Below are 12,189 nucleotides of genomic sequence, written 5' to 3' on the forward strand. Positions count from 1 at the left end.
GCTGGACGGTCACTCTAACCCCACCCTTTAATTGAACTAAACATTTTCTCTTTTTGTACACATGGAACTATGGAAATAATGCGTCACTTTAAATTTTGATCTAAATTAAAAAAGAAAAAAAAATTATGAATATCGTCCAAAATTTAGTCCGAAAGTGGCATTTTGTAGTATATGACATTCAAACTGACCATGAAACTGAAGAGTGAAGGCACTCACGATTCTGGAAGGCTGCTTTATAAAAAATCTGTGAATTATATTCAGCTCTTGTAAAAATAGGTGAGATTGTGAGAAGAACCAATTTATTGAATTCGAAATTCCATAAGACATTGAAAGAGATAGCCATAGGGACACATAATTAATGGAAGATAACTGTGGTACATTGCCCAACTGTGATTGTCGTTCGGTACAATGGCCGTAACTTGGGGGATATGAACACACGCACACGTGTATTAGACTCATACTAATTGCCAAGGACAATCTGCAATCCTACATTGTTGTCTTGACTTGAGTTTTGGAGGGTTATGCATGCTCTCTGTGGCTTAGAACCCACCTTGCTTGGCCAGAAAAAGAAAAAAGGTTAGATAAGGACGTTAATGAGGCAAGCCTTTTTTCTCTTCGTTTGGGAAAGGGACATGACCTAGGCCATATAAGGACACCATAGGTGGGGACGAGATGTTTGGATCAGTTAAAGCTTGTAACGTTAACTGAGAGGGACATAGGAAAGTGAGATGAACATGCAATATTTGTATGTTCTTTTTCTTTCTCCAGATTTAGACTGCATCAAATCAGCCACCAGCCCACAAGGGCCGCTAATGCCGACTGACATTGAACTATTAGAGTCCCTTCCATCTTCACAACCTAACGGGCATGGATATAGTGCAACTTCCACCCATTTGGAACTGAAACATACACACCAACTCACCATGTTAAAGCCCTTTTTGGCGAGCATGTAACTTGTTCACTAAAATTTGCAATTACCACTTTCTTGTTGTTTCACCAATATGCGACGAATTGAAACTTTTTTATTTCCGTAAGTTGGACACCGAGTTTCCTCTCTTTCGTATAATTATTTGGTTATATTGAAATTAAGTTGTCTTTATTTATATGAATTTACGTGTACATGAGTACATCTACTGATCTACCTCACGATTATCCGGTGAATCTAGCTTAGCATTTGGAACATACAAGTGGGCTGTGCACGCGCGCTCGCGTTCATGTGTTTAGTTACTTGTACTTAATCGATCACAGTGAGAGAATGAAGTGACTTTCCTACCGTACATTTGCATGCTTATGAGAATGGAGGTCTCCCATGCATCAACGCACATTTTCCAACTAGTCAAACAGAGAGTTGGCACCTAAAGCATGTCGAACTGATCCGACGTGGCATTCCACAATCTCATTTACACGAGTAGACATACAATCCTACACAATATATATATATATATATATATATATATATATATATATATGCTTCCCTACTAGGTACGTATAGTACTTCACACGTGCCCTCAATAATCATTTGCTCGGTCAAAGACCCAAGGAACAAAATTTCAAAAAAATTCAAAAAATTGTCACGAAATATTTTATTTTCGGTGGATACAAAAACATTTCGAACCATACAGTTTCTATTTGCAAGTTTTCGGAGCGATTTCACAAAAAATTCGACTTTTTTTTGTTTTCGTTAATGTTGTACACCAATATGCAAGTTTTCACAAAATTTAGAGAAAATTTCAAAATGATAGCAATTGCAATAATTATTTGAAATAGAGGCTAGTTTTGTCAATTTAGCATTAGTATTTACTAAATATTAAATCCCTCATCTTTCTCAAACATTTTAGCCGACCAAATCTTTCTGATGCCTTTACCTTGGTAAGCTTTTTTTTCTCCCTCCATTTTAATTTACTTTTGTCTTGTTCTTGATGCCCATTTTAAATACAGGGAGCGACTCTAGAGGACAAATCGGTCGAAAAAGGAACTCTAGAAGACACGTTTTTTTTGTAATCACTCACAAGGACCGGGTGGATGAAAGTTCAAGTTTACCCTTGACGCGAAATAAGAACGGCTCAGGTAGATGAAAGGTCAAGTATACCCCTGAAGAAAAAAAATAAGCGGCCTAACTCAAATGAAACAGCCCGGTTATGAACATTGATTGTTCATACCCACAATAGGTATGAACAATCATTGTTCATACCAATCCATGTATGAACAATAGCTATGAACATTGATTGTTCATACCAATTATGAATATTAGCTACGAAAAATGAGTGTTCATACCTATCCATGCATGAACAATGATCCAGTTATGAACATTGATTTTTCACCCACAATAGGTATGAACACTCATTGTTGATACCCAAAACATATATGAACAATAAATGTTTATACCCAAAACAGATATGAACATTGATTGTTCATACCCACAATAGGTATGAACAATGATTGTTTATACCTATCCATGTATGAACAATAGCTATGAACATTGATTGTTCATACCAATTATGAACATTAGCTACGAAAAATGATTGTTCATACCTATCCAAGTATGAACATTGATCAAGTTATGAACATTGATTTTTCATATCCACAATAGGTATGAACACTCATTGTTCATTAATAAGAGCCCAAAACTGTAGTTTTAACCCTAACAGTCATACTTTTGGACCAATTATGTGAGTAATAATTAAGAGTTAACACTGATTACGTGTTTTTTTGCATTTCAGGCTTCAAAGTCCATTATGTGCAGAAATGTGCCACTTTAGTTAGATAAAGGAGAAAAGGTCGGTTACTAAGGAGTTCCGTGATTAAAGGCCAAGATTCAAGAAGATAAAGCCTTCCTAAAGCCCGGTCAAAAAAGTGAAAAGTCGACACGGGCTGAAACAAAGACACAAGTCGCCAGAACTTCCGAAAAGCCGTATCTTTGGACTCAGACCTCGAATTGGGCCTACCTTATGTCAAAACGACCGCTCGGAAAGCTTTCTAATGGTCTAAGCCTTGACCCAATCAGAGGAGCAGAAGTGGACGAAAAGTCTGTGGAAGCCAACTGCAGCTGAAGAGGCCTTTTGATCGAAGAATTGGGTTTTGGTTTCGATTCTGACGGCCCAAAACATGGCTCCAAGCCCATGCACGATTTTTGGATCTGAAAGTATAAAAACAAAAGTTTAGCTCTTTGTTAATGGTAGCTAGTTAAACCTAAAATAATATAGATAATTCTAGATCTGTTTTCATTAATTAAATTAAGTTTTAGTTCCATTTTCAATTCTTATTTTAGATTAAGTCTTTGAATCATTGTTCTTGATTGATTAGATAAATAAAATAGTTGTTTTCTCAATTTCGAATTGTGTTATTTCAATTTATAGATCTGATTTTAATTCTTATTGATTATCATTCCGTAGTTTAAATAGATTGAACCATTGTTAGTTAATTTAGTTAAGTTAGAATTTTAATATGATGAGTAGTTATAATGAAATGGAAAATGATGGTTTGATGACTCAAGGCTAAAACCTCCATTAGAGGGGTTGATGAAGCCTTGATGAAAACTTAGTGGTATAGTGTAGAAACATTGTAGAATCTATTCCAATCTAGAAGGTCGGATTAAGCCATGAGAATGGGTGGGCGACCTCACATGCTAGTTAGTACTTTCGGTAGAAATGCCATGAACACTAGGGATTAGAACTCGAATTTCTTGCCGTAAGAACGTAAAAATCGAGATACAAGAATCTATGTTATGCTATTAAGTTGGATTCGAGGTGGATTCAATTCCCCTCTAATCCTTTATCTAGATTCAAGCACAATCATATTTCCATAGCATTCGTAGTTAAATTCAAGTAATCAAATACAATAAGTATCGTAGTATATCACCTTCGTAAAGCTCTCATTGACTTAAGACCGACTAATTAGATTAGAAAACATTCCATGCTAGAGCACTAGGAGTGGAACGAACTTCCTACTCCACTATATCTCATAGGATTGAGAGTAGAGAAACTTTGATAAATATAAGCATCATAAGATAGTTTTAGTTTACTTACGTTTTGAGTTTCATCGTTCATTTCGTAGGTAGACTATCAATTTTATTTCTTTATCAAATGGCGCCGCTGCCATCTTAGTTGCATTTTAGCATTGTTTTCATAGTAGAATTAGTCATTTTTAAGTCCCATTAAACCCACCCACCCTTGTTTGATTCATACTGTGGTTATTCGTTTCAGCGTTGAAAAATTCCGGGACAGAATTACACGGAGCGCGATCGCGCCTATAAGGGCGCTACCATGCCTCTATAGTCGGACTTCGGCGCGACCGGCCCTTTACTGGACTTCGAGCGCGACCGCCCTCATACCAAGCGCGACCCGTGCTCACTTACTGGACAAGGAGCGCGACCGCGCCCTATGCAAAATTTTGCGGATTTCTACAGGTTTGTTTCGAACTTCGATTTTTAAGTTTTTTTTTCAGTGTTCTAACTTGTTATTTACATCAACATGCATAAACAAGACGCTTATTCATAAGCTTAAGCAAGGACGCTTATCAGGTATTCCTTTCTTCCATACCTCGTGATCTCCGTTAGAGGTTCATACTAATATATCAAGATTGTTTGGATTGTTTTTCGTGTTTAGACTTAGACTTGCATGAGATTAAGGTCTGGTCGGAGAAAAACACCGAACGTAATTAACCGTCAACAAACAAACATATCGAGTATACCAATCACAACACCTCTAACTAGTATCCCACCAACCATACCCGACATAATGGGTGAAGAAAAGAGACTCCTCTCTCCGACTTCTACAAAGCTTTGGCGATAGCCCTAAATTTTGCATCGTTCTAGCGGACCCGATTGGGGATTTTGAATCCCCAAACATATTTAATTTGTTACCCGTTTTCCATGGTTTAGGCCATGAAAAACCTTACCAACACACGCGTGGGATTGAACAAGTCCTTACAACATTCCATCATCCTACGGTTGGTGCGGAACAAATTAAACCGAGGGTATTTCCCTTCACCTTAGCCGATAAAGGCGTCTTTGGTTAACTGCCCAAGCGCTAACTCTGTGGACTCGTGGGCTAAACTTGTTCAAACTATTTATGGAACATTTTTACCTACCCCTAAAGACGGATGAAATGCTTTCCAAGATTCATTTCTTCCCACGAACACTCATGAATCATTTTCGAGGCTTGGAATCATTTCACCGACCGCTAATAGAGTGTCCACACCATAACCTAGCAAAAGACACGTTAGTTCGTGCCTTTTTCAAAGGACTTCAACATCACCATAAAGAAGTCCTTGACATAATGAATGGGGGTAGTTTCCTAAGTAAAGGAGCCTCGGAGGCTTATAAATTTTAGAAGAACAAACTAAACGCAATAACAATTGGGGAGTGATGATATCCCCGCTCTCGCTAGTTCTTCTTCTTCAGATTAAGGCAGCGGTATGTTTGAGATGAAACCCGACCCAGAACTTAAAAATTTAATCGAATCTCTAACTAAAAAAGTAGAGGCTATTTCTATTCAACAAAAGCCTATTCCCGTAATGAATGTCAACTCCAACCCATGTAATTTTTGTTTGAGTCCTGAGCACCCTGACTCCTATTGTCCTCTCGCCTATGAACAACAACAATTAGAGCAAGATAATGTTTGCTCCATTAATAACTATCCTATTCCTAATGCCCCATGGAGACAACATCCCAACTTTAGTTGGCGAAACAATCAACAAGTTACAACTCCAGGGTTTAATAACCAAAATGTTAGGAAAACAAACAATTATAATCAAGCTCCACCTAGGCAAGGACAGGGACAAGGTCAGGGAAATTATAATAATTATAACAACCAAGCGCAATGATAAAATGGAATGAATAGCTTTACCTACGAAATAAAGCGATGAACTCTAAACGCAAGTAAAACTAAACTTAATTTTATCAATCTATATTTATCAAAGATTCTCTACTCTCAAGTCTATGAGATATAGTGGAGTAGAGTGATTCGTTCCACTCCTAGTCCTTCCGCATGCTATGTTCTCACGTGTTTGTACTCTCTACTTAAAGTCTAATGAGAGATTTATGAAAAAGGCAACTAGACTACGATGCAACTACCCACGAAATGCAACTAGTCGACGATGGGAATAACTAAGGGAATGCTACGTTGATTCGATGATAAGGAGTTAGGGAATTGATTCCACCTTAACTTCGACTTAATCCTATTAACGACGAATAATCGTCAGACTCGAATTGAACGCTTCAAGAGAACAATTGGTTCTTCCTAATCCCTAATTACACATGGCATTTCTACCAATTAATAACTAGCATGTGAACGATTAAACCCATTCTCATGGTGAACTAAACGCGTTTCTAGAGTGGAAAGGAAATTACGACGAATCCACGTTAATCGAATCAAGCTTTCATCAAGGCTTCTCAACCCCCTCTAATGGAAGTTTAGCCGAGAATCATTACGCAATCATTTCCGATTAAAGTTAAACTAAACAGGATATAAAGAATTGAAATTTACTTAATTAAACAATAATGAAATCTAATTTAATGACTCAAATGAAATAAGGACAGGAATTGAAATTAGATCTAGAAATGGAAATGACAAAATCAAAATTGATAAAAATACTACTTTATTGATCTAATCAAAATGAAGAACAAGATTCAACGGTTTAATCTAATACAATAATTGAAATGGAACTAAACTTAATTAATCTACATGAAAAACTAGATCTAGAAGCTATTTTAATGGCTACTTTCTATTCTAAGCTACCTTTATTTTCTAACCTAAAAATCTACCAAAAAATCTACCATTAACAAAGAGCTAAGCTTTTGTTTTTATACATTCAGATCCAAAAATCGTGCATGGGCTTGGAGCCATGTTTTGGGCCAGAGAATCAGGCCCAAAACCCAATTCTTTCAGTCTAAAAAGGCCTCTTCAGCTGCAGTTGGCTTCAACAGACTTTCTGTCCACTTTTGCTCCTTTGATTGGGTCAAGGCTTAGACCATTGGAAAGCTCTTTCCGAGACGGTCGTTTTGACATAAGGTAGGCCCCATTCCGAGGTCTGAGTCCAAAGATATGTCCTTCGGAAGTTCTCACGACTTTTGTCTTTGTTTTAAGCCCAGCGTCGACTTTTCAGCTTTTGACCGGGCTTTAGAAAGGCTTTGTCTTCTTGAATCTTGGCCTTTAATCACGGAACTCCTTAGTAACCAACCTTTGCTCCTTTATCTCGCTAAAGTGGCACATTTCTGCACATAATGGACTTTGAAGCCTGAAATACATAAAAAACACGTGTCGGTGTTAACTTTTAATTATTACTCACATAATTGGTCTAAAAGTATGTCATTCTGAGGGTTAAAACTATAGTTTTGGGCTCTTATCAAACCACCCCCAAACAGCATTTTGCTTGTCCTCAAGCAAAGATGAGAAATTAGAATAAGTGACCAAAAATAGAGTTCTAACTACTCTCGTTTATTTGAAAAGCGATTGCATTGACCATATACAACAAGGCCTTTAAACCACTAGGAATTCCCTAGTGGACGAGTTATAACCTCGTGAGAGTTTTCCAGTGAAGGTACTCACAAACTTCATCTATACTACAACGACTAAGAAATAAAACTATTGTTTCCTTATTCATGCTCCAAACTATCTATACATCTCACTAGCTATGAACAAGAATAACCAAGTCAAAAACCTAAGCTAATATATGCATAATAATCAATCATCTATAATAAACATATATACAATGAGTAATACTATGAAATGTCTAGCAGGTCCGTTTCTGAAACTCGGAATAGCGTCCTTAAGTAGGTTTTCACAATAATAGTCAAGATACAACACTCTGATTTTTCCACTCAAGTTTCGCTACTCTAGTGCGCAGTGGGCACACTTTACCTTACAATCTCAATGACAACAAGGAAGCCGGAGTCGATCAAACACTAACCTATTCCTAATTGAGCTAGAAGTCTTTATTAGGTGTTGCGGGGATTAGGAGATGGTTTAAGAAGGAAGGAAATGGATATTCAAAAAGGACAAGTCTGAGATAATAGAGTCTTCATATTATGTAACTAGAGAAAACCTTGTTATTTACTTTTGCTTCTACACTTTGTTTCCATCCTTAGCCATATTTTTCTTTTTCTTTTCTTTTTTTTTTTTTTTTTTTTTTTTTTTTTTTTTTTTCATTTAAGTGGAAATTTTATTGATAATGAATGATAATGAATTTTACAATTAATTATGACAAGCGTGTAACAAGCTGCGCCGCAAGTCCTTTCTGAATAGCAAATCCTATCCTTCTAAAAACAAACTCGTTAGAACCAGCTGTCATAACGTTACAGTCCATAACTTTCTGAAGTCTCTTTAGTAGCTCAACAGACTGTTGTTCCAAGAACCTAAAAGTGTCGAAACTGAACGGAATAAAACAATGCTGATTAGCCCTACAAGCTTCCTCATGCTTCTCCATCTTTCCTGTTGCTGCCCTCTTAGCAGCTTCTCCTACCTCAAAGTCACCATTCCCTAACCCTACCAACGGAGAGACTCCAGTTACATCAACACATGCATGCTTTCCCTCGGACCAACTGTAAATCAAGACATCCGCAGGCCGAAGTGTCGATCTGCCCTCATTCGGATCAGTGAGAAAGTTAACAGGAGCCTCTTTCTTCACTTGTACCCCAGCCCTCCAAAATGCATCACACAAAATGTCTCTAACATGATCATGTCGGTATTTAAAACCAGGGAAATGTCTACAATGTAACTGCATGGTCCCCAAAAGCATCTAATCTACTTTTTTGCATACTGAGGGCAAAACCCCCGCCGAGTCTGAGAGGAATCATAAGACGGTACCTGAGAATGGCACGATACTCCACCTGTGACATACGTTGTCCAAGTCCCTCCATCGGAATAGCAAGTAGAAAATCTTTTGCATGTTCCGACTGCAAGCATCCCATGACTGCTTTCTGACGAGTAGAGAACTCAAACTCGCTCTCAAGACTAGCAACAATCTTACAGTAGAAAGCTTCCGCCAAAACTTTTTGTGGTTTTGAGGGGACGGTAGCATTCACAGCTAGAGAATCAAGGTCAAAATCAGAAAGACAGAGACGCAATGCACTAGTAGCATCAGTAAGGATCTCACCCATAGGCATTGGACCACAACTCCTAAGAATGTGGTTCTGAAGCTCTAAAGTCTGAAAACGGGAGGCCACAAAAGCAAAAGCAGAGACATCAGAGGCACAATAGATACCTAACCCACCAAGGCGCAATGGAAGCGTCGCTAAACGCCACTGCAAATCACCGAAGCCAGGACTATCAGAAACTATAATGCCCTGCAGAACCATGCGAATGTGCTGATCAAAGGTCTTAGCTGCCTCTCTAAAAAAAAGTGGTGGCCAAGTACGAACTGCAAAAACCAACTTGGAGAGCTCAGCACAAGCTCGTAAAAGTGCTAACTCACACTGTGGATCCTCCAATGCAGCTAAACGGTCCATCGAAGTCATAGCCTTTTCAACACGCTTTACGAAAGCAAGACTCATGACAAAAGAAGAATCGCTAACTGCCTCCAAGTAACTGACCCCTGGCGAGGACAAGATAAACCGAAGGAAACGGGATCGGGAGTGGAACGACGCGGATCCAATGATGGCCAAAATATCTCAGTCTTGGCCACATTAAGAACCAACCCATAAGAAGGCCCTTCTTCCTGAATGATACGCAGAGCTGCCGCCACTTGTTCTGTATCCCCAACTAGAGTCCCATCATCTAAATACCAAGCTTGGAGCAATAATTGACAACTTGATTGGATCTGTAGAATCAGAGGGTGCAACACTAGTGCAAAGAGAAGGGGACCCAAAGGATCACCTTGTTGAACCCCAGAAGCAGACCATATGTAATCATTCCCCAAGGATAATCTTGCAGGCTGACAATACAAATACTCGACCCAAGGGGAAATAGCGGGGCAGCGAATGCGAACCTCTCTCAACATAGTAGTCCGATCAACCATATTAAAGGCATTCTGAAAATCTACTAGCAACATAGAAAGAGATGTACTGTCACCGTTAGCATATACCATGCGATTAACAGCATGCAAAATCGCCTCTGCTCCTCCAGGGACACCGACCCCATACTGGAAATCCTGCAAGTACCCTACCACCTCTTTGGAAACCCCTTTCATTGCAATTTTGGAAACAAGACGTCGCCAAACCATACCTACAGCTATCGGACGAATGCTATTATCCGGCTTAAGAAGTGGAGTGAGCGGAGCACTCGCTATGAATTCTGCTAACGGCTGCGGACATTGTCCCTGTAACCACAGATTCACCACCGAAGCCAAGGCATCTAAAAAGTCAGACGATATAGCTACTGCAGCACCACTGATAGCATCTAACAAGTGCTGAGCACGGAGACCATCACGACCACAAGAAGTACCTTTCATAAACGACTTAATACATGACAATAAGGTGTCTCTCTCTACTAATAAAGGGGGCTCAGCAAAAGGAATAGTTGGTCTCACCGGTGGTTGTCGCATCGGGTGTTTCTCCTTTAATGCATGTACAGTCTCTGCATTATTGGAGGCAACCCCTGATGATGATAACACTTGTACCGCTGCAGCAAAATGTCCATCAGCAACTTTCTGTAAGCATCGACACACATTCTGAGTAGGGACGGATTTCCTGGTTGACTGGATTGAAGGAGGCTCTATTACAGACTTTAAGAGGCGAAACATCCCACCAGGCTCATTCCATGTCGTCAAAGCATGGAGAATCTGTTTCTGCTGAAGATTTTTTCGAGTACCAGAACGACGTTCCTGACGATTCTGTGGTTGAAAAACTTGCAGAGTACAGCGTGGCAGCAGAAGGAGACGAACCCAAGACATAACTGAACCAGGATCAACCGTAATATCCCAGAGAGCAGATTTAAGTGCACCAGAAAAAGCCAAACGACAAGCGCGTGGTATACTTTTCACAGTACGTACGAACGGTATACAGAATGCACTATCAAGTAATGTCTCATCAAGATGCGAAGCAACACCAAGCAGATTAGGAGTATCACCGTCACCCCTGTGTGCCGTGGGTGTAAGATTCGTAGTGTTGGGCTTAAAGGGTGGCTGCGGTATGCCCACAATAACACATGTGAGTTCTCCACTCTCCATCAAAACAGGTGGTTCTATGGTATCATCTGGGTGACGACACGGTATACCAAGTGCGTGAATGCAAAGACAAATGCCACAAACCCATTTGTCAACTGACTTTAAGAAGTTCTCTAATGACAAATACAAGTCACGATCATCCTTAATATCATCTCGTACCCTTTCGATACTCAACTGGCAATCCAAGTGTTGCTTATCGAAATGTGTGAAAATATAGGGAACAGTAAACCCCTTACCATTCACCCCATTGGTGCAGCCATGACGATCCCGGAAGGGCAATGAACACGCGTTTCTTAGGGGTGGGGCAAACCCCCGAAGAAGTAAGTGAGAGGGGAGAGCTTTTTTCCCTCTCATAATTCCTGTCGACAACTCAACAAAACCCAAAACATACCAAAACCAAACCCCAAAACTCGTCAAACAACATACAAAACCCAATACAAACAAATCTCAAAACCTTAATTAGTGAGACGAGGCAACCTCTCTCCTTTTTTTTTATTGGTAATTTTTCAAATACCAACCAAAAATTGCATTAGAGATACAATCTGGTAATCGTCACATGTCCACATGTAGGGGGGCACTTCCAAATTACCACCCAACACGACCCATCAATGCATTCAGTAGTACGTCCAGGTCTGGCTGTAGTAGCGACACATCATCCAACTCCTTTCGATCAACACTCTAATAATTACTAGAACAAGTGCATTAAATATGCATAATTACACTGCTACAGGGAAACCGAAAATATTCTATGGTGATGGTGGCGGCGGTGGTAGAGTTGGGTGCTGCACCAGTAGTGTAACACTGGATTTTGTTTTGTTTTGTTTTTTTTTTTGGAGATGATGGCCGGGTGTTTCGGAGGAGAAGGTGGTCGGGGTCTGGTTTTGGAGGTTGGGGAAGGTGGTGGTTGGGGTCTGTTTCTGGTTTATGGGGAAGGTGGAGGTCGAGGTTTTTTTGGAGGAGAAGGTGTCGGGGGTTTGAAGTGGTGGTAATGAGGACTGTTTTGAAGTGTTGGGGTTTTGAAGTGGTGGTTGTGGAAGGTGGTGGCAGGTGATGGTGGTATGGGGGGGGGGGGGGGGGCGGCAAAGACGA

The 12,189-nt window shown here is 39.7% G+C and overlaps 1 protein-coding gene across 1 annotated transcript; it reads right to left on the reverse strand.

The window, feature by feature from the left end:
• Positions 1-9,486: 9,486 nt before the first annotated feature.
• On the reverse strand, positions 9,487-11,454 carry LOC147515873 (uncharacterized). The gene has a single exon (XM_086593080.1). It carries the CDS (start codon positions 11,452-11,454, stop codon positions 9,487-9,489), a length of 1,968 nt encoding a protein of 655 aa, XP_086449206.1.
• Between the last annotated feature and the right edge of the window lie 735 nt (positions 11,455-12,189).

This window comes from Coptis chinensis, chromosome 2, assembly GCF_015680905.1.
Source record: "Coptis chinensis isolate HL-2020 chromosome 2, ASM1568090v1, whole genome shotgun sequence".
NCBI lineage: Eukaryota > Viridiplantae > Streptophyta > Magnoliopsida > Ranunculales > Ranunculaceae > Coptis > Coptis chinensis.

What these genes read in the sequence shown, in the direction of transcription:
- LOC147515873 (XM_086593080.1), bottom strand. Translation starts at nt 11,454, where the DNA reads ATGAGAGGGAAAAAAGCTCTCCCCTCTCACTTACTTCTTCGGGGGTTT.